The sequence below is a fragment of the Fistularia commersonii genome, chromosome 11, assembly GCF_037954325.1.
Source record: "Fistularia commersonii isolate RoL2024-O1a breed Wild chromosome 11, RoL_Fcom_v1.0, whole genome shotgun sequence".
NCBI lineage: Eukaryota > Metazoa > Chordata > Actinopteri > Syngnathiformes > Fistulariidae > Fistularia > Fistularia commersonii.
The window spans coordinates 17,541,411-17,562,252 of record NC_141294.1 but is presented as its reverse complement, the minus strand read 5'-3'; the positions used below and the strand labels follow the sequence as shown (position 1 = coordinate 17,562,252).

General features: G+C 47.6%; 3 protein-coding genes across 3 annotated transcripts in view; 2 read left to right on the top strand and 1 right to left on the bottom strand.

The window, feature by feature from the left end:
• The window catches only part of itga10 (integrin, alpha 10), a 24,633-nt gene extending 19,493 nt beyond the window's left edge, over positions 1-5,140 (top strand). Inside the window, exons 19-30 of the mRNA XM_086155515.1 lie at positions 1-84; positions 202-343; positions 1,060-1,152; positions 1,222-1,298; positions 1,379-1,468; positions 1,558-1,642; positions 2,843-2,956; positions 3,029-3,136; positions 3,213-3,326; positions 3,405-3,500; positions 4,648-4,761; positions 4,844-5,140. The exon at positions 1-84 is cut by the window's left edge and continues 2 nt beyond it. Coding sequence (XP_086011641.1) covers positions 1-84; positions 202-343; positions 1,060-1,152; positions 1,222-1,298; positions 1,379-1,468; positions 1,558-1,642; positions 2,843-2,956; positions 3,029-3,136; positions 3,213-3,326; positions 3,405-3,500; positions 4,648-4,761; positions 4,844-4,897 — 1,171 coding nt within the window. The 3' untranslated portion in view covers positions 4,898-5,140. The remainder of the gene's footprint in view (positions 85-201; positions 344-1,059; positions 1,153-1,221; positions 1,299-1,378; positions 1,469-1,557; positions 1,643-2,842; positions 2,957-3,028; positions 3,137-3,212; positions 3,327-3,404; positions 3,501-4,647; positions 4,762-4,843) is intronic.
• A 606-nt stretch (positions 5,141-5,746) lies between these two features.
• polr3c (polymerase (RNA) III (DNA directed) polypeptide C) lies at positions 5,747-12,691 on the bottom strand. Its single transcript, XM_086155520.1, has 13 exons — positions 12,590-12,691; positions 11,482-11,628; positions 10,700-10,964; positions 10,305-10,609; positions 8,356-8,460; positions 8,103-8,276; positions 7,984-8,035; positions 7,844-7,904; positions 7,616-7,766; positions 6,522-6,623; positions 6,376-6,425; positions 6,152-6,301; positions 5,747-6,070 (listed from the first exon to the last, which is right to left on the bottom strand). The coding sequence occupies exons 2-13, from the start codon at positions 11,626-11,628 to the stop codon at positions 5,986-5,988; spliced, it is 1,647 nt and encodes a 548-aa protein (XP_086011646.1). The 5' UTR covers positions 12,590-12,691; the 3' UTR covers positions 5,747-5,985.
• Positions 12,651-20,811, top strand: rnf115a (ring finger protein 115a). Its single transcript, XM_086155527.1, has 9 exons — positions 12,651-12,875; positions 16,329-16,387; positions 16,565-16,619; positions 16,697-16,986; positions 17,281-17,349; positions 17,442-17,514; positions 17,605-17,698; positions 18,490-18,605; positions 19,392-20,811. The coding sequence occupies exons 1-9, from the start codon at positions 12,654-12,656 to the stop codon at positions 19,509-19,511; spliced, it is 1,098 nt and encodes a 365-aa protein (XP_086011653.1). The 5' UTR covers positions 12,651-12,653; the 3' UTR covers positions 19,512-20,811.
• The last annotated feature ends 31 nt before the right edge of the window (positions 20,812-20,842 follow it).

The window sequence follows — 20,842 nt, the reverse complement described above, 5'->3', positions numbered from 1 at the left end:
CCCGTTCTTCAAGGACTGCGGGGAGGATGACGTCTGCACCACTGATCTGGTCCTGCAGGCTCAGATGGACGTCTCCGGGACCAGGTCTTTATCCCCCCTCTTCCTCCTCCTCCTCCTCTCCCACCTTTCTCCACCCAGTTCCTCTCCATGATCAGAGATGAGATGTTTTTTTCTGTAACCTTGTTCCCCCTCCGCTGACAGGCAGAAGCCCTACGTGATCCGCGGGCCTCGCAAACGTCTGTCGGTGGAGGTGCAGCTGGAGAACCGTCTGGAGAACGCCTACAACAGCAGCCTGGCGCTGCAGTATTCCCGCAACCTCCACTTTTCCAGCCTGAGCATCCGGGTGAGGCTCCTGGCCTCCGTCTTCTCCTACCTGGGTTCTCCCCAGGTTCTCCTTCTTCCTCCGACACCCTTAAAACAGGCCAGTAGGTCCGTTGAAGGCTCCAGAGGGGATGAACGATCGGATGATTGACAGCCGGCCCGTCCGGGTTAAGCCCCGCCCCTCGGGCCCAGTGCAGCCGTGATTGGCCAGGAAAAGCAGTCTAGACAATGGATGAAAATGAAAACATAAATGATCGAATGAGGACATGAATCTGCTCTTTTTAACAGCATGCATTTTCACCCTCTTTAATTTATTTTAATTTATTTTCATTACTTGCAATTATTTTATTTTATTGAACAGAACATTCCCGCATCGATCCACGGCTCCTCCCAGTGTGCCGAAGTGTTGTTGAGCACGACACTGAGCCACCTACTGCTCAGGATAAATGATTATTATTATTAATTTTTATTTTTAATTATTAATTCATTTATGACTTTGTTTTACTCTGTTTTATTTATTTATTTAATTATTACTAGATTTATCATTTTATTTTATTTGTTTTAATTTAATTAATCATTATTTTTATTCATTTATTTCTATCATATTTTTCAGTTTTTTTATTTGTTTATTCATTGGATTTATTTATGGTCTTATTTTCAATGCAATCTTGACATTTTTATCCACTCTTTCGTCCTCCACCCCTCCTTCGTTTCTTCTCTATGAATCTGCTTTTGCAGGAAGACGCCCATTTCAAGATCGAGTGCACGGCGCTGGGGCCCAACAGCCACTCCTGCAACGTCAGCTACCCGGTGTTTCGCTCCCAGTCCAAGGTAGGTGTCTCTTAGGGGCCCTGATGTCCCCCCCGCCCCACTGAACGCTAACCGTCTCCCGTCCACCAGGTCAACTTCATGCTGGAGTTCGAGTTCAGTTGCACGTCCCTGAGCAGCCGCGTCCATATGAAGCTCACCGCCGCCAGGTAGCTCGTCGCCACGCGCTGTTTCCGATTCCTCCGTCCCGACGGTGCCGTACACAGGTTTTGGTTTTGTCTTTCTGCAGCGACAGCGTGGAGAGGGAGGACACCCTGGGGGACAACAGCGTCCAGCTGCAGACCTTTGTCCAGTACGAGCCAGACCTGTTCGTCAGCAGGTCGGTATCGTATAGATTTACCTCCCCGGCTGAGGGTTCGGCCCGCTGACCCGGACTCACGTTACGCCGCTTCCACTCCTCTCCTGCAGCGACTCCAATCTGAACCGCTACGAGGTTCATCCCACCCGCACCATGTCAGAGTCCACTGGACCCGAGTTCTACACCCACCTCAGGGTACAGCACCTCGCTCCTGCACAACCCCTGCAAAACCACATAAAATAAAATAATATGATGGAAGGTAAGGGAGGGCACTGCAAGTAATGTAAGGTGACGGAAGGTAAGACAAGGTCAAAAAAGGAAGGTAATGTGAAAGGAAGATAAAGTTAAAAAAAAAGTAAGGTATGGGAAAGTGAAGGTACTGTAAGGTAAGGTGATGGAAGGTCAATTAAGGTAAGTTAAGCTAAAGTAAGGTGATGGAGTGTAAGTTAAAGTAGTCAAGCTAAGGTAAGGTGATGGGGTGTAAGTTAAGCTAAGGTAAGGCGATGAGTGTAAGTTAAGCTAAGGTAAGGTGATGGAGTGTAAGTTAAGTTCAGGAGATGGAGGGTGAGGTAAGCTAAGGTAAGGTGATGGAGGGTAAGTTAGGGTAAATTCAGCTAGGGTAACCTGATGAGGGTAAGGTAAGGTGATGTAGGGTAAGTTAATGTAGTCAAGCTAAGGTAAGGTGATGAGTGTAAGTTAAGCTAAGGTAAGGTGATGGAGTGTAAGTTAAGTTCAGGAGATGGAGGGTGAGGTAAGATAAGGTAAGGTGATGAGGGTAAGTTAAGCTAAAGTAAGGTGATGGAGGGTAAGTTAAGGTATATTCAGCTAACCTAACCTGATGCGGGTAAGGTAAGGTAAGGTGATGTAGGGTAAGTTAAGATAAGGTAAGGTGATGGAGTGTAAGTTAACTTCAGGAGATGGAGGGTAAGGTAAGATAAGGTAAGGTGATACAGGGTAAGGTAAGGTGATGAGTGTAAGTTAAGCTAAGGTAAGGTGATGGAGGGTAAGGTAACGTGATGTAGGGTAAGTTAAGATAAGGTAAGGTGATGGAGGGTAAGGTAACGTAGTCAAGCTAAGGTAAGGTGATGGGGTGTAAGTTAAGCTCAGGTAAGGTGATGGACTGTAAGTTAAGTTCAGGAGATGGAGGGTAAGGTAAGTTAAGGTAAGGTGATAGAGGGTAAGTTAAGGATGATTATTTGTACATAAGACAAGAGAAGATAAGGAAAAACTGTGATTCAAGTTAAGGCCAGGTAAGATAAGATACATGTACATGTTAAGGTCAAATGCAATTAGATATCAAGATGAGTAAAAACAGAACCTTATTCATCCTAAGGGATAAATTTAAACTCAATTTTCAAAATAAAAGGCGTCCGTCGTTTCCCTGTGACCCCGCAGCTGCAGAACCTGGGCTGCTACTCGGTAAGCGACCTGGAGCTGAAGCTGCTACTCCCGTCGGTGGCCGCCGGAGACCGGGTCTTCATGACCGTCGCCGACATCTTCTACTACAACGTGAGTGGCTTCGTCGCGGACGCCGCAGTCCGGCTGACGCCGTCTGACACCTTTGAAAACTCCTCCTCGTAGGCGACGGGAGTGAACTGCAGCGTGCTGACCGATCTGGGCCAGCTGAAGGCCAGGCAGAGGGACGTCCGACCGCTCCACCCCGAAGACATGATGCAGAACGACGTCCTGGTGGGCGACCGGTGTGCGCGTACCTACGTGCTAATGCTAATGCTAACGCTAACAGACGGGGTTTTCCCATTTCCAGAACTGCAGTCGCTCCTGGTGCACAGAGGTCGTGTGCGACGTCAAGGAGCTCCCCCGAGGTCAGACCGCCGTGATTCGCGTCAGCCGGCGGGTCCACGATGACTTTTTCAGACAGGTGAGACGCGCCGCCGACGCCGCCGTCCAGCTCGCCATCCTCCGCCTCCGTCATCACCGCTACGTCTTCTCCCTTAAGGCAAAATACAAGTCGGTCAGGATCGGCGGCGCGTACAGACTCTCGGCGCCGGAGACCAACCTCATCACCCTGGAAGCCACAGCCGTTTGGAGAGAGGTGAGCGGCCTCCAGGGGCCGTTGCTCATGTCATAAAAACTTGGACCATGTTGTGTTTTTAGCATTTTTACTAACAGATTTAAGGGCCGGACACACATTTTAAAAGATATTATCCAACAATTCTTATCTTTAATGCAGAACCCTGTCGTCCCCATACGAGGACGCCTTCGTTTTCCCATACAGCGGGACCTCGACTTACGAGTGTATCGACTTACGTCTTTTCCGAGTAGCGAGCTCTTGCTCGATGGATTTTTTCGCTTTGCGATACGAGCCGAGATCTGTGTTAGCGCCGAGCGAGGCCAGCGTTTGACACAAACGTGAAGTGGCGTTAAAAAACGTTGCGATGTGCCGCCTTCCTCTAGGGTAGCCAAGAGAAAATCATGGAAAAACACAAGCTAGGCACACATGTCGTTGACTTGAAGAGATGGAGAAGTTGTTGTCGGTGGGACGCGGTGACAGAAAGCATCATCTGTGAGAAGGCAGGAGATATTTACGGGGATTCGGTGCAGGGGACGACGGGAACGTCAACAGATAAGGCGTCGGAAGTGTCGTTCAAAGTCGGTCGGGGACGGTTTGATGGTTTTAAAAATAATAGCAGAAGTCGAATAACGAAATATAAATACACTTAATAAAACCCATTTATTATTACATTTTTTTTTTGTTATTCATAAAGTACCTTCTTTTTTAAGAAAAAAAGTCACAAATCCGTGATTAATAGCGCTTCAATTAATTTCAACAGGGATATTTAATTTTATCTACGAGCAAGTTGAGTAAAGGTATGTCTTTTTGCAAAGCGTCCTGGCTCTCATCAGGATGTAAAAATTCAACAACATGGAGGAATTTTGTAAAAATTCAAAATGCTGACACTCCTGAACCTTACCTTGTGGTCCCCAAGGATATAGAAGCAGATCAGTTGTCTACCTTTTTCCGAATGTTTCTAGTTAGCGCTAGGCTAGCGCTAGGCTAGCCAGGCATCCACCATTGTTATTTCTTGTCTGAATATCAAATCTATTTATGTATCATTTCATATGTTAGCATGTAGGTGTTAGCGCTATTGGTGTTAGCCGCCTACATTGCGCCGGGATCTGTTTGTGCTCAGTCGGGTTTCCGGAGGAGAACTTAAAACGCTCTCCGCTTCCTCCCTCAGACCGTCCTGGAGGTGCTGAAAGGCCGAGCCATCCCCATCTCGCTCTGGATCCTGATCGGCAGCATCATCGGCGGTTTGCTGCTGCTGGCGCTGATCATCTTCGTCCTCTGGAAGGTTTGTTCCCCCACCTCCGCCGACCCCGCCGCCGCCGCTCTCCTGAAACACCGGCCTGCTGACGGAAACGTTTTCCCCGCAGCTGGGCTTCTTTGCACGCAAACAACCAGGGGAGGACGAGAGCCATGAGGACTGAGCCTCGGGGCGCTCGGAGGAGGAGGAGGACGTGGACCAGGGGCCTCCGGAGAGGGTCCAACAGAAAGCACTACCCACTAACTCCAGGGTTCGGGAGCACTTGATGTAAATAGCCTGATTTTTTTTTTTTTTTTTTTTTACAAACTATAAGGGAAAGATGTCTCGGACGCATCGGATCTCGGTTCTTCTATTTAATACACAGAAAGGTTCCTGGGGTCTCGCTCGATTTTATATTTGTTCCACCACCTCCGTCGGTTCTTTGAATAAAGTTTCTCTCACTGAGGGTGTTTTCTTTTTCAATCTTTTTCCTTTCCTTTATTCCTACGCTGATTTCTTGACATCCCCGTGGGTTCGCCCTCATTTCGACTTGTATTCCTCATGTGTGGGGGTGTCTTGTGACGCCCCCCAGTGGTGGGTAAACCCCATTAGATCCCGGCACAGAAAACTGCATAATATACTGCTCAAAAAAATAAAGGGAACGCTTGAACAACACAATGTAGCTCCAAGTCAATCACACTTCTGTGAAATCATAGTGTCCACTCAGGAAGCAACACAGATTCATTTTGACTTGTTTTAAGGACATTACATCAAAGTTGGATCAGCCTGGAGTTTGTTTTTACACTTTAATTTTGAGTGTGATTCCTAATCCAGACCTCCATGGGTTGATACAATTGATTTCCATTGATCATTTTTGTGTGATTTTGTTGTCAGCACATTCAACTGTGTAAAGAGCAAAGTATTTCATAAGAATATTTCATTCATTTAGATCTAGGATGTATTTTTTAAGTGTTCCCTTTATTTTTTTGAGCAGTGTATATAACCTGACCTATTTCATGCACAAGCCAACATCAGCGTTTTTCGTTTCTTTAATTGAGAATCAACGAACTACAACACATCTGATCATTTCGTATCATAATCGATTCCAAAAAGTTTCTCTTAAAAAAAACGTCGAACGAACAGCCGATCTTCCGATTTTATTCCGAATCAAACGAAAGGTCTTTTAGAAACTATAAAACGAAAGCTCCTCGGGATTTGGACCCTTTATTTTCGAGGGTCTTCGGAAGGACACCCTTTCCGAGGGCTGGCCCCTCAGCTGGCGGCCTTGGCGGTGGAGTCGATGTAGGCCTCCAGCAGGAAGATGGTCTCGTCCACCTGGTTCTCGGCCGAATCCAACCTGAGGGCGGAGGTTGGGCGTGGTTTAGGAAGAACGTCGTCGCCGTTTGCGACTTGTAAAATGCATTTTCATCTTGTATACTTGTTGGTGTGGAGCCGTAAGGACTCCAGCTGCTGCTTCTCCGGTGCCGTGATCATCTCCTCCACCTCCGTGAGCTGCTCCGGCTCCGCCCCGCTGGCCTGCAGCGACGCCAGGATGGCTTCGATCCGCTGGGATTTCTCCAGCAGGCGCCTGTGGGTAAAACGGCGTCTGAGGCCAAAAGAGCGCACAACAACCCAACCGACCGACATCGGACGCTCACTCACTTGCTGGTGTTGGTCTCAAAGAGGCGCCGCTCGATGAGGTTGGCCACCGTCTGCGAGGAGGATGCCCGAATTGAGCGAAAGCAGATGGGAACTGTCGCTAACTGTTCACCCCACCCCTGATCGCAAACATTCGCTCCCCGTCGTACCTTGTAGCAGCTCTGGAGCAGCATCCTGGCCGTGGACAACTGGCAGACGGTGTACAGGTAGAAGGTGCGAGACGGGGCGTAGTCCGGCGTCTTCGGGATTTCCTGCGCGGATGGAAGGGGGGCAAAGTGAGAGACTTGTGCGACGGCGCACACACCATGCTAACGGATACAAGGAGAAATCCCCATCTGTGTTTCCTGGTTAACACTTTCATGGGTCAATTTGAGATTTTGGCCCATCAGAAGAGACACTACATTTGGGGAACTCCAAAGGATGCGCATTGCCGTGGAGCACAGTGACGGTGACGTCATGCTCTCGGGCTACTTCACACCAGAAGGCCCCGGGAGGCTCGTCGAGGGGGAACGTGAAAGCACAAGAATACGGCCAAATCCTGGGGGACGATCTTGATTTAATCTGCGAGAGGACCACGACTTGGGAAGATTTATTTTCAAGCAGGACCCCAGGCATACATTGGAAGAGCATACAGAAATTGTTCGAATAAAACAAACTGGATGTTCTGAGTCAAAACGTAAATGTCAATCTAATCAAGAATTCGCGGCTGGGCTGAAAAGACCCATTTTTGCGCGATCTCAAAGGAACCTCACAGAGTTCCTGCCATTTAGCAAGAAAGATCCGAGGTCAATTGTAGTGTCCTGGTCCAGTTGTGCTGTGACTGCAAACGTGCATCTACAAAGTGCTGACCCCAAAAAAAATCAGAATTATATCGACCATGATTTTTGGGTTTCAAAGCAAATAGATGCTTCAAGGTTCATCTGGAACCACCCGTGGGTTCCTGCTGCAGTGACTGCATCCTTGAGTCATGGGATGGGGTTGTGCTGGGTAACCAGTCTGGGTAACTACTAGTCACCCCCTGTGCTTTCTGACCAAGCAAGAAAAGGTTCTCGGCCCCGACAAGAACCCTTTCCGAGGGCTAGACCTTTGTATTGCACCTTTTCAAGGGCCACCTCCCTCAAGTGATATCCTACAGTGGACCATTTTTTCTTCTTGACAAGTTCTTGTCAGCGGCTAAGGAACCTGGAGAACGTCATGTTAGGAAAAGAGAGTCTGCGCCCTGCAGCCTCCAGCCATCCCCCACCTGCAGCTGGACGAGGTTCTGCGACAGCAGCGTGTAGAGCATGTCCTTGGCCTCCTTGGCGGGAATCATGGCGAAGTCCTCCACCTGCTTCTGCTCCAGGTGGCGCTTCCTCAACAGCAGGCGGAAAATGCGAGCAGACCGAGATCCGAATCTGAGGACGGGAGGGTCGGGAGCGGATCAGCTTTTTTCTTCGCCGCGTGAAGTCGGAGAGGGGGAGGCGGCGCTCACCTCTCCTGCACCACCGACTCCAGCGTGGCTCGCGCCAGGTTGGCCAGGGCTCGGTGGAGATCTGAGACGGGGGTCAAGGAAAGGAAACGACCACATTCGGGGGTCGACGTTTCCCGGAGCTGGATGGATCAAAAAGATACTGACGACGAACATCCCCCCTCCGCTCTCTCCGGCCTTCCCAACGAACTCCATCTAGGAAGGAGAAGGACGTCAGAAACCCCACCTCCCCAAGTGAGGGTGGACTGAGCGGAGACGGTACCGGGTCGTCCACCAGCAGGGTGAGATACTGGTCTAGAATGGGCCTGGCGATGTTGTAGCTGGTAGGGAGCGAGCGGAAGATCTCATTGGCTGAGAGGGGCTTGGTGCAGGGCGCGGAGGGCGACGTGGTCACCTCGCTCATCCTTAGCATCGTCCTCACGATCTCGCTGCTTGTCTGCCAGAACCAAATGGAGCAGGTTGAAGAAACCTCAAGGGCAACAAACCCGCGTGTGTGTGTGTGTGTGTGTGCGGACCTGGTCCAGCTTATTGGCCACGGCGCTGATGATGGCTTGGTCTCTGAAGTGGAGGTGGAACCTCTCAAAGTTCACCTGCCAGTAAATCCCCTCGTCGCCGTGATGCTGGGCAAGCAGACGGGGGAAGACAGGGGTCATTCCATTGAGGCTTTTTCATTTTGAACATTTTTAGAATCACTTTTTCGGTCCGTGGATCGAATTTTCCAACCGCATTCCTTCATCCTCTGTACTGTTCCTCCCTCTGTGGTTGGACAACAGTTGGGGTTCACCCTGGACTGATCACGGGGCCACAAATGGGGATACAGTGATCCCTCGCTATAACACGTTTTACTTTTCACGGTTTCGCTACTTCACGGATTTGTATCGTGCATTGTGTTCTGCATTCTGATTGGCTAAAAAGTCACTCCGCTTCTTCTCTACCTGTGCGTCAATAACATTGCAGTTTAATATGTACACGTACGTAAAACAGCTTGCCAAATTTACATTACGTACGTGCTAATTCTCTTGCAATTTTGAGTTTCTCTAAAACCCATAATGTTGACAAAACGCTCTGGACCCACAAAAGCACCTGCGGCAGGGCCCAAAAGGCAGCGGAAAATGCTATTTATCGCAGATACAGTTAAACTTCTGGACATGCTAAGGGAAGGTAAAAGCTATGCGGCTGTAGGTCGGCATTACGGAATTAATGAATCTTCCGTTCGTTCCATAAAGAAGGACGACAGCAGCAATGTATAATAGAGTATTTAATTTGTATAATAATTGTAGAAAAAAAATAAAAGTTTCTACCTCACGGATTTTGCCTATCAAGGGTTCTTTTTGGAGCGTGACCCCGGCGAAAAACAAGGGTACACTGTATACAACCGTTCACCCTGTCATTCACATATAATAGACATAAAATTCACTCTCTCATTCACACATCTAATAGAGACATACAAAAATTCCCCCTCTCATTCATGTCATATAGCGACATAAAATTCACTCTTTCATTCAAATGTCATACAGACATAGAAAACCATTCACCCTGTCATTCACGCCTCATATAGAGATAATATTCATCCTCTCATTCACACATTATAGACATAAAACCATTCACTCATTCATTCACACGTCATTTAGACAAAAAAATCCCTCTCTTTCACATGTGATAGACCAGTGTTCCCCAAACTATGGCTTCCACATTTTGCCCGGCCCCTGAACAATACCAGAAATGCATTACGATTTTTTTTTTTCACTCTGGCCACGTAATCGTGACTTGTACATGCATAGAACGTAACATTGTATTCCACCCGTCTGCAGTCTGTGCCTTATCTGAAACCCCTCCCTCAAAAAAAAAAAAAAAAATCCTGGACACACCCCTGTCAAATAACACGGAATAATGGCGAAAAGATTAGGTAAGAGAAAAATTGATTCAGAATGCAAGGTATTTAATCTGTAGTGGACAAAAAAAAAAAATTCTGTTCAATTCACAGAAAAGGCTGTTTGTTTCATCCGTCAAGAGATGAGACAAAGACATTATTCACTAATAATGTTATTATTTATTTCCTGATTTTTTTTTCCTTTCAAAATCCCAGAAAGGGTTAATTTTTGGCTATGTGTGGCTTTCTGGAAAAAAATAAATGTTTACGATTAGACACCTCTGCGATCGTCACGCTTTTTGTTACAAACTAGCCCGGCCCCCCGTCAGAAAAGGGAAAAGTTATTTGGCCCTCACAGTAAAAAGTTTGGGGACCCCCTGCTGTAGACATACACCCATTCACCCCCTCATTCTCACGTCATGTGGAGACATTCACCCTTTTACTCTCATTCCCTTATTCAGTTTTTCGGATTTTGTCTGGCGTAATCCTGTGACCCCCTCCCACTGACATCACCAGACTCACTTTGGGATCACCTGTTCCAAATAGCAAAGCGTATTATTGCCCCCCCTTCAGATTTAAAGTCCAAACACCTACTTCTATGTCCATCCTGGGCTTTTTGGCGTTCCTCTGGTCCTCCCCGTCCTCGGGGGACAGCTGACGCTTCCCCCTCCCCACCAGCTTCACGTGGGGCACCCTGTAACAGTCAGGGAAGGTCTCTGGTGACAGGGTGAGGCCGGGTTCGGCGGGAGCTGCCGGCGTTGCCGCCGCCGCCGCCGCTGCCGAACTAGCCACATCCACAGACGGGGCCCTGACCACTGGCGGGCAGCGCTGGAGGAAATGGGTTTCCACCAGATTGGAGAAGGCGGAGGTCACTTCGGCGTAGTCCATGCTGTGGCCGTCTGAGGGGATTCAAAATTCGATCAACGCTACGATTCTGGAATGCTGGTATTTTTCCGGAGTTGATTCTAGGCGGAAACTGAGACACCGACCCTCCATGGTTTGCGTCAGCCGATCGGCGACCGTCTTGACTGTGCTGCTCATGGTCATGTGGCCTTTCTGGAGCAGCTCCTCCACGATGAGCTCGCCGGTGTCGCCATAAAGAGTCTTGGCGGTGTAGATGTAGCGCGGGTAGCGCAGGATCCTGAGGATCCGATCGCAGCTGGTCCGATACTCGGCGGGGCTGCCGGGTCCTTTGCGGCCGGCGCTGAACATGCAGTTACCGTGTTGCAAAAGGACGCACAAGGACTTCCTCACCTGGAGTCACAAACATAATTCAGATATATGATTTACAAATAACACTCAGGCGCTGTCCTACAAATGCAGAATTTGGTTTGAGGATGACTAACAGAGAAGTACAGAGGGTCAGAGGGAGCTGCATTGTGCTTTTGTAGACCTAGAATACCATATGAAGAGGTGCCAAGAGAGGAACTCTGGTATTGTATGAGGAAGTATGTTAGACTGGTGCAGGACATGTATGCTCGCTGTGAGACAGTGGTACTGTGTGCTGGAGGTGTGACAGAGAAGTTCAAGGTGGAGGTGGGACTCCATCAGGAATCAGCTCTGAGCCCCTTCTTATTTGCAGTGGTGATGGACAGGCTGACTTTGTTCATGCATTCATAATATAAATCACTTTTCCTGCACGAGGGATTGCAAGGCCAAAACCAATCCCAGAAGATGCTGGGGGAAAGAGACGCTGTGTAACCAGCTGTCAATCACAGAGGGTTTTCTGGAAAACAAACACCCTAAGATTCAGTGTAATAGTAAATCGCACCAGGTCCGGGGAGAGGCCGGTCTCGTGAAGGATGGTCCTCAAATTCTGTGCTCCACCTCTGAGCAGCTGCGTTCCGACTTTCTCCACCACTTCCCCGAAGTGCTCCCTCAGCAGGAGGCTGCACAGACGCACTTCCTGTGTGGTCATCTGGACACAAAGACGGATGTCTACATTTAGCATCCTTCACGACAGAGGCATTGATGATAATGTCAAGAGTTCTCGACAGCTGGTGCTCATCCTCCTCATGCAAAGAGGCTTTTAGCGCCCCTTATTGGCAGCAAAATCAAACTGTGGCAACCGGTGTAAAAACAGAGGAAAATCCCTTTGCAGATTCTGAAACAGAAGTGCACCAGATGCGAAAGCTAGGAGCTTCATGTGATTAAAACTTGTTTATTTGAATTTGAATCTACAAGGACCGGACTCTGAATAACTATAAAAGTTTAGCATCGCCTAGTCACAAAATAGTTTTGCAAAGATGGGTGGAGAATAGATTTAAAAATGAGTTTTACGAACAAGTACATGTTTATTTTTGTCATCCTTCCCCCCTCTTCATCCCTGTAGTCAGAGAGAATCCATTTTCTAAACTGGTATTTCCTCACATGCAACATAATAGGTTTGAAATTGAAATGCATCTAAAAACAGAGCGTATAAATCAATATTAAAAAAAGTGTTTATTGTCATATGTACAGTCTAGAAGTGTTTCCCTGTACAATGACATTGTTATTTTGCCGTCCGCAGTGAAGCCAGATGGGAAGCAATAAATAAATAATAAGGATACTGACGCAATCAGATGTAAACAGTACAAAGAAGTGTAAACAGTATGAACAGGATGTGCAAGTTAAAGGATTACGTGAACAGTCGTGTTCACATAATGTGCGTTTTGCAATGTTTTTTGCAATGTGTTTTTTATCCAAGTTATATACAAATTAAGTTTTTTGGGGGGGTGGTATTAATAAACACTGACATAACACATAGAACAAGATGCTCAGCAGTGGAAACAAACACAAAACCCGGGGACAACAACAAGCTAACGAACGCCGCTAGCTCCTCACAAGCGTCACGTTTAAAGTTCATGTTATATCAATGTCATTTAAGTATTTTCTCAAACCTTTTCGCCAGGATTTCAAGAGAATCCTTGCGTGAAATCGTCCCACGGAGCGCAGGCCGGTCTCATGCGGAGGCTCGACGTCAACAAACAGGCACTTCCGGGTTCCGCCACCGCGGTGCATGACGGGAAGGGGGCGGCCGGGCCCTCGTCGGTTTGTGGAGGACCGACGTCAGTGTTTGTGTGTGTGTGTGCGCTGGCTCAGACGAAGATGGCGGAGGCTGCGGCTGTTCCCCCGCATCGGTTTTTCTGTCACGGCTGCAAGGGGGAAATAAACCCCAAACTCCCGGTAAGAGCCGACCCGTCGGTCCTCTCCCGAGCCGGCGGCTTCGCCCCGGATCCCCGCCGCGTTTGTCACGTCACGGGCGCCCGGTTGTTTGGTTAGCTAGCCGAAGTCGCTAGCTAGCAGCGCTAGCTGTCCGCGGCTAACTCTTGTTGTCAAGTCGGGAAATAAACCCCTGGACGTCCGCGGACGTTTTTGTCACACGTCGCAGAATAGAAAATAAACTCCCAAACGATTGAACGGTCTTAACTATATAGGTGAGGTTCGTCTAAACGCCGCTTTTACGATCCTTTTTTTGTTGTTTTCATCGTAAACACAAGCAGCTAACAAGCAGGGCGGTCTAGTTTAGTCTTGTTGACATTCACGTCAGTCACTGAACTCTACTGTTATCACAATTTCTTTTCTTTGTATATCTGTTATTTAACATTCCCCCTGGGTCAAAACTGCGGACATGTAGGGGATTTTTAGCTTTAGACGTGCTTGTTCAGGTCACTGGACGTCTCGTTTAACTTTCAGTTTGACTGGCTGACGCTCCACGGCTCCCATTAGTCATCTATTTAAATAGTTCTCGAAGCTTCTGTCTATATCCAGTTCAATACTGCTCAAGTTAAAATCAAAACGTCACCCCTTTATCTTTGAAAGTTATATCACCTTGACTTCACCCTGTTGCATATTATAAGAACATTTTAAAAGTAAATACAAATAGCCCCTGTGTCCCCTGTTAAGCAGTGCTGGACTTTATCGATGAAATTCAAATCCAGCTGCTGACAGTCAATATTGACCCTCAGGCAGCTCAGTTTATTTCTTGTTTATTTGTATAACATCATCAATGTGATATTTACTTGACATTTAACAGTAATCGATGCTGACAAAAATATATTCCAGCTTGTCATTTTCTTTTTGTCATGTGGGGCTCATCCATCAATCCGTAAAAGCCTTCTATATGTAAATTAAATGTTTTAAAAACCTGAGAAAGGGGTTTTGGAGACTTTCCATTCAATGTGGTTGCCCTTTAAATGTGAGCTTTAGGTGCTTTTTGTTCTACTTTTGCTGCTAATTTAGTCAAATGTGGGGTTCTTTTGCTTTATGTCATGTTGTAAAGTAATAGACAGAATACCATTGGGTCAGAATTAACATGTAGATTAAATATAGAAAGTAGTTTGTTTTAAGGGCGGCACAGTGTTGTGGTCAGAGATATCTATCAGTACTCAAGCTCGCCGATATTAAAACTTTTAAATGGGTGATTGAGAAACGCCTCATCGGAGGGCCCCCTCCTTCAATAATACATACAAATTTCCCCATCTCTTAACATACATGATAATCTAGTCTGCTGTTACTCAGTAACTCCTTGCATGTGTTATCATGTTAGTGCAGAAGCTGATGATGGAGTCTGTTTGCTGATTTCACTCTTTAAGTTTTTTCTCGGGATGGTGTCACAGGTGAGACCGATTACACAATAATCTTAAATACTCTTCACTGGAGGTATTCGCCCAAAGGCAGTAGACCCCAGAGCGCCTTCGCCGTCGTTTAGTGATTTTAAATCTGTCCGATCTCACGCTGGAAATACCTCTTGATTCAGAAAGTAGGCATATTGGGTAATGATTTAGCCCCCCCCCCCCGAAATCATGACTGTCAGTCAGAAATCTCGTATGAGGTACATTTAGACGGTACATTTACAAAAGCCCTCCGGCGTTGTTAGCCCGCATGTCTGGTACAGATTGTTTGATAAGTGCTTTTCTAAAATCCCCTGTCAGTCCGACTCCAACACAGTGACTGCAGCAGTCGGTGAATCCTGTTTTTTTCTTGGCTCGTCACGGGGTATTTCCTGCATGCCGCGTCACTGGCTATAAACCGGCCCTCTTGTCTCAGGCACGCTCAGGCCCGCGGTTTGACGATTGCATATCCAGCTGACTCAGAGCTGACAGCGTCGCGTCATGAAAGTGCGTTGAACATCCTCTTGTCCTTTTTTTTTTTAATTAAATGAACTGATAAGACAGGTTGTTTTCACCTGAGGAGATGACAGAGCTTCCAGCCATTAACTTTTCCATGAGAGGATCACAAAGACCGGAGATAATATTGACGCTCAACACCAAAATTACCATCCAGATCAATGTAAACGTGCTTGGTCTGATGGTTTGATTTGTGTTGCAGCTGAACGAGCCGAGGGTTCAGCGTCAGGCGTGGTTGACGGACCGGCCCTACTGCCTCCCTCACTTTCAGCCTCTCACGCTCGCCGTCTGCCGCACTCGACTGAAGCGCTTACTGCCATTTCCTTTGTTTGTTTGTGATCTTGTTGTTGTTGACTTATCCTGACAGTCAACTTGAGACCAACTGGATGTATTGATATCAAGATATGGTCATTTCACTTTGTAAGAAAATAGTTTGCGGCGGATTCCAGTTTAACACTTAAACTTAAACCAGCGAGCTGACTGTCATATATTTCAATAGTGCAGGGAACTTTGGAATCACACCGAGTGTTATTCGTATCTGCATACAAGAAACAAGCTTGGACTTTCCATTCACATTCACGTAGCAGTCTGACAAACAACCAACTGGAGTGCAGCTGCTTTGGTTGGTGTGTTGCCAGAAAGCACTGGTTCACGGCTTTGGATTTTGAAGATCATCTAAAATCTGATTGGACTGCGCCCCGTAGCTTTTTTTTTTTATTTTCATGGTTTTACCGTTTTCATTTCATCCCGCAACATGACTTATGCCACATGTGTTTTGCGACGGCACCGTTTACTACCTGTCCGCTGACCACTGTTGAAATGAGCCACCTTGGTCATAGGACGATCACATAACGAGGTGCTCTGAGGAGCTCATCGTCATAGAGACAAAAAGATCGAGGGGGTTTGTTTTGGGTTTTTTTTTTCATTTCCTAAAACGCCAATGAACAACAAAGTTTACGCCGTGAGTGAAAACGGTGGAGGAGTCAGAGCTCCCTCTACAGCACAGACTGCATGACAACACCATCTCCAACACGGTCCGCTTTATCGATATTGTGATCTTCTCAAGTGTAATTTCCTGCCAGTTTCAGGGCCCATGGTGATAAAGCTGTCCAATTTTATTGAAATTAAACCTTTATTGCCACAACATCGCCCCAAGAAATAATGAAGCCCCTTTGTGTGTTGATAATGCATCTTTTTTTATCGACGGGTGTTTCTACACCTCCCTCTGGTTGTAGAAACGATCTTCAAGTAAAGATTTCATCATAATTCAAAGACAGACATCTTGAAGTCGGGACCTGATAAACGTCTGTCATGTCTACTTAATTAAAATTTGTTGGATTCGCATGAAGATTTTTAATAATTTAGAAAAATCAGTGCCGTCGAGGCCATAGAAGCGGCACGGCATAAAATATCACCGCTCCGTCAAAAGCCTGGGTTCCTGCCCGAAGTCTTGAGTGTGGAGTGTTTCCCGAACCCGGACTCTAAACCCCGGTTCTGTCTCTCGCTGCAGGAGTACATCTGCCCGGTCTGCGATTCTGGCTTTGTGGAAGAGGTCACAGAAGGCTCCAGGTACAGAGCCCGATCGGGTCCGGCCGCTTCATCCTCCCTCTCCGCACCGGCGTCTGTGCGGAACCTACATGTTCCACTCCACTCGCACTTGTTCCCTGCTATTTCTGTTTTTAGGCCCAAACCCTAATGACGCCGCGGTGGCTGCCAATAACAATGTGTGTTTTCTGATTCCCTCAGTCTGCTGGGAGGGAGCCCCAACGGGGTCGATGACACGACCTCACAGTTCGCAGAGGTACGAGCACATTGTTTATCACTTTTGTTTCTTGTGGTGGGCCGCGTCTGGAATGTTCTCCCCCTCCCGGTGCACAGCTGTGGCACCTGCTGCTCCTGGAGCGTCCCTTTTCGACAGACAGCGATAACCTGGACTCGGAACTGCGGCTCCCCGGCGGCCGCGGGCGCCTGGCGGGCCTCAGCGACCTGGGAGGGTTCGGGGGCGCGCCCATCGGGGGGTCGGTCCCGGCGGGCCTGGGCGGACCCATGAGGAGTTTACTGGACGACGGGGAACACTGGGGCTCGGGGCGTCCTCCACGCACGCACAGCCAGAGGAGATACCGGTCCAGAGTCAGCAGCCGGCCCGACCGCTCGCCCGCTGTGGAGGGGTGAGTAACCAGCGCGCCATTTTCTGCGCAGAAGTTTCCACCTAGTGTGTCTGAGACACAAACGGGTGATAGACAGTGAGGTGCAGGAATTACCCCCGGATGAACCACGGGGATCGTCGATTCACAGACAGCCACTGAGAACCACAGCACAAGCAGGGAAGCGACGTGGAACTATCTCCCCCATGTTAAACCGTGAAACGGACATCGATAGTGTTTCGGTGGCAAAGGTTCTTAGAAGGCTTCAATTTTGTGCCGGTAGGCCCTAAACCTGTGACCCCGCTCTCCCCTCTTCAGGATCGTCCAACAGTTTCTCACCGGCCTGTTCGCCAGCTCCGGGGTCCCGGGCTCCCCCCCGCTCTCACGGTAACGCTCGTGTTTTCACTTTAAACCAATCCGCCGGTGCGGCATCGGATGTGTTTCCCTCCCCCGAACGTCTCATCTGCCGTGTCTTCCAGGACAGGGATGCTGCATTCAAACCCGGGAGATTACGCCTGGGGGCTGGGGGGGCTCGACGCCGTGATCACACAGGTGGGCCGGAGCTAATACACCCTTGAGACCGAGTAATGTCATTGTCACCTTCTTCTATGTTCACCTCTGTGTGTGTGTGTGTGTGTTCAGTTACTAGGTCAGCTGGAGTACACAGGGCCTCCTCCGGCCGAGAAAGAGAGGATTTCTTCTCTTCCGACCGTTAATATCTCTCAGGAACAAGCAGGTCAGATGCTCGCCGCCTGCTGTCTTCTCGCGTATTCCCGTCACGCTGTGGATCATAGAGGGTTGATATCATGTTTCACCATCAGACCCCATATTTTGATGTCAAACCGCTAATTAGCTAATATGGCTAATGGGCCGCTTCAAAAGAAATTTGAAACGTTATCATCGCGTCATGTTCGAGGACTTGGTGTGACCGTGCGGCTAGCTCTTAGCCCCCCTCCGCCATGGTTTGCTAAGCTAACAAAAGTCCTCATCGTAAAAAAATCTGGCATCTCCAGAATCTACCGAATCCATCCCGTCGGGGTGAAAAAAAAAACATCTTATTTTGGGCTGAAGGCCCGGATTAATACGTGACCCGCGAATCCCAGTCGATTGAACAAAACGCTCTTAAGTCTCAGCGCCCAGTTGGATGTGCGGCCTGTGAACGGAGCGCAAAAAGGCTCTTGTGTTTGTATACCCAAGGTTCTTGCCAAGACAAAGTCAGGGTGTCTCTTCGGGACAGATTTCCCATTAGCCTCGACACAAATTACTCAGAACAGGACGTCCTCTAACTCGCTTGCCCCACTTCCCTTCTGAGCCGCCCTCCTTTGATCCGTCCTTCCCGGCTTCCTGTTTCATCGCTCACGCCACGGCCACGCAGCCACAACCTGGCTTTTTCCGAACCTTTTTTGCACGCTGGCTGACGGAGATAAATCGACATGTTCCAGGCTCAAAAACACACCTCATTAATTCCACCGACGTACTTTCTGCATCCTCCGTGTCTAGCCCGATGGTATTTTTGTGCCCCCGCAGACTGCTGCATGGAGTGTCCGGTGTGCAAAGAGGACTTCACGGCAGGGGAACCGGTCCGACAGCTGCCCTGCAACCACTTCTTCCACTCAGACTGTATAGTTCCCTGGCTGGAAATGGTGAGACATCAATGTCCTCGGCTGTTTGGTTTTTTTTTTTTTTTTTTTTTTTTTAAATCAACCCCTTCAGCTTTTTAGCCTAGCATTGAAGGGAATTACAGTGGTGCCTTGACTTGCGTTGTTGTCGGTGAGATACCGCTATGGAGAGCATCATCTGTGAGACGGCAGGAGATTCGGTGCAGTGGACGGCGGAAACGTCGACGGAATAGTCATTCAAAGACACTCGGGGACGGTTTGATAGTTTTAAAAAAGATGAGCGGCATTCGCTCTGTCGATAATTAAATTTAGCCATAAGTGTAGCAAAGAATGCACATTATGTTTAGCGACACATTGTAGCGTTAAGCGTCGGTTAAGAGATAGACCACAAAAGTGTAACAAAATTTAAATACACTTAATTAAACCAGTGTATTTCTTTTTATTCTCTGTTATTCTGTATTATTATATTTTTTTACTTTACTTGTTATTTATAGAGAACATTTTTCTTCATCGTGAAATACATAGCTAATCTGGGAACGGATCTATTGCATTTCAGTTCATTATTTTAATGGGGAAATTTGATTTTAGCTTTGAGCAAATTGAGTTACGAGCTCGGTCACAGAACCAGTCCGACCCATAAGTCACGCTATCGCTGGATAATAGAAATTGCGAATAGAAAGTAAATTGAAATTTCCAAAAAAAAATTACCGCCGCACAGCAGGTGCTCAAGCGGGCCGGTGAATTCGAGGCGCGCTCGCTAAGACGGGAAAAGCGTGGGGAACGCTAACGTGATTCGCTTGTCGACCGCAGCACGACACCTGCCCGGTGTGCCGGAAGAGCTTGAACGGAGAGGAGAGCAGTGGTCATCCGCCGTCAGAGTCCCCGCCCCTCTCCATGGACCTGCGCACACAAGAGAGGTGGTCCTTCTGAGACCCCCCACCCCCAATTCCCTCAGCCGCCTCGGACCCTCCCGTCCCACATCCAGCAACACGGAAGACAAAACGCTGTTCACACTCTGCTGCCGCCATGACCGTGGTTCTTTTTGTATTTTCACCTTTCTGTTTTAATGCCTCTCTCCTCACACACACACACACGTCTTAACCCTCACTAGGGGCCCGTGTGTGTTTCTGTCTTACTTTGCCAAGTAACAAACCAGCCTGGGTTCACTAACAGGCCCTTGGTCGTCTGAGACAAAATCCTCCCCTCACCTGTCCGTTTCCGTTGAGATCGGCGGGACGCACGTGCTGCGTTCACGGGGGAATCCGCCAGACGGGATGGCGAAAGAATACTGTCCATGGTAAGTGGATTAAAAATTCAAACAATTCCACTTTTTTTTTTTTACTTTCCGCTGCAACAAAATTTACTGCATAATCATGTTAAGATTAAACCATCCGGGTAGGAAAATTTAACTCGTGACATTATTTCAAGGAGGAAACATCACGTTTAATTGTCACTTTGCAAAAGATTGTGAATCGAAAGCTGCGTTTGAACGCATCACTGGAATAATCATGATTGACAGGAAAGAGGTTTATTTACTATATTTATTCCCTTTATTTATTATATCATGATGTCATATGTTTGACCGCTCCTAGTCTCTTGCCCCACACCCCCAACCCCCCCGTGTCCATTTGTTGGGACTCCACCTGAACGCAGCTGATGTGTCGCGTATCGGCACTCGCCGCTCCGTTAGCCAAAAAAAATAAAAGTGAAAAGGTCACGAGGTCGTGACCCCCTCATGATTGACAGTGGCGTAACTTTCATAACCCAAACCCTGCAATAAGCAAGATTCACAGGAAGGTGGCGATAGATTTGTGTGTTGCGATCAAAATTAGTTATTTATTATTTTATTAGTCGCACCAACCCCCTCCCTTTGACCATCAAAAACCAAAAAAAAAACAAAACTGTGACACCGAGTCCCTGAACTCATCACCTCCTCCTCCTCTGGTGTAAATATTCTATAACAGACGGCGCCCCCTGTCATTTTACTCTTGTTTCTGGGATATTTTTTTTTCTTGTTTGTTTCACATTTTTATTGCTTTTTTTTTTTGTTTGTTTGTTTTGTTTTTTAAATAATCGTGAATAATTGTAGTCCCAACAAAATAAAGATTTGCAAAGGAAAAAAAAAATGAAAATACAAATGTGAAATATCTGGTTATCAAACTGTATATTATATATATGGAGAAGAAATGTCTATGATGTATTAATAAATCCACAAACTGTTTAAATTTTACGTGTCGTGGAATCCCGTTTAAACCCCCACC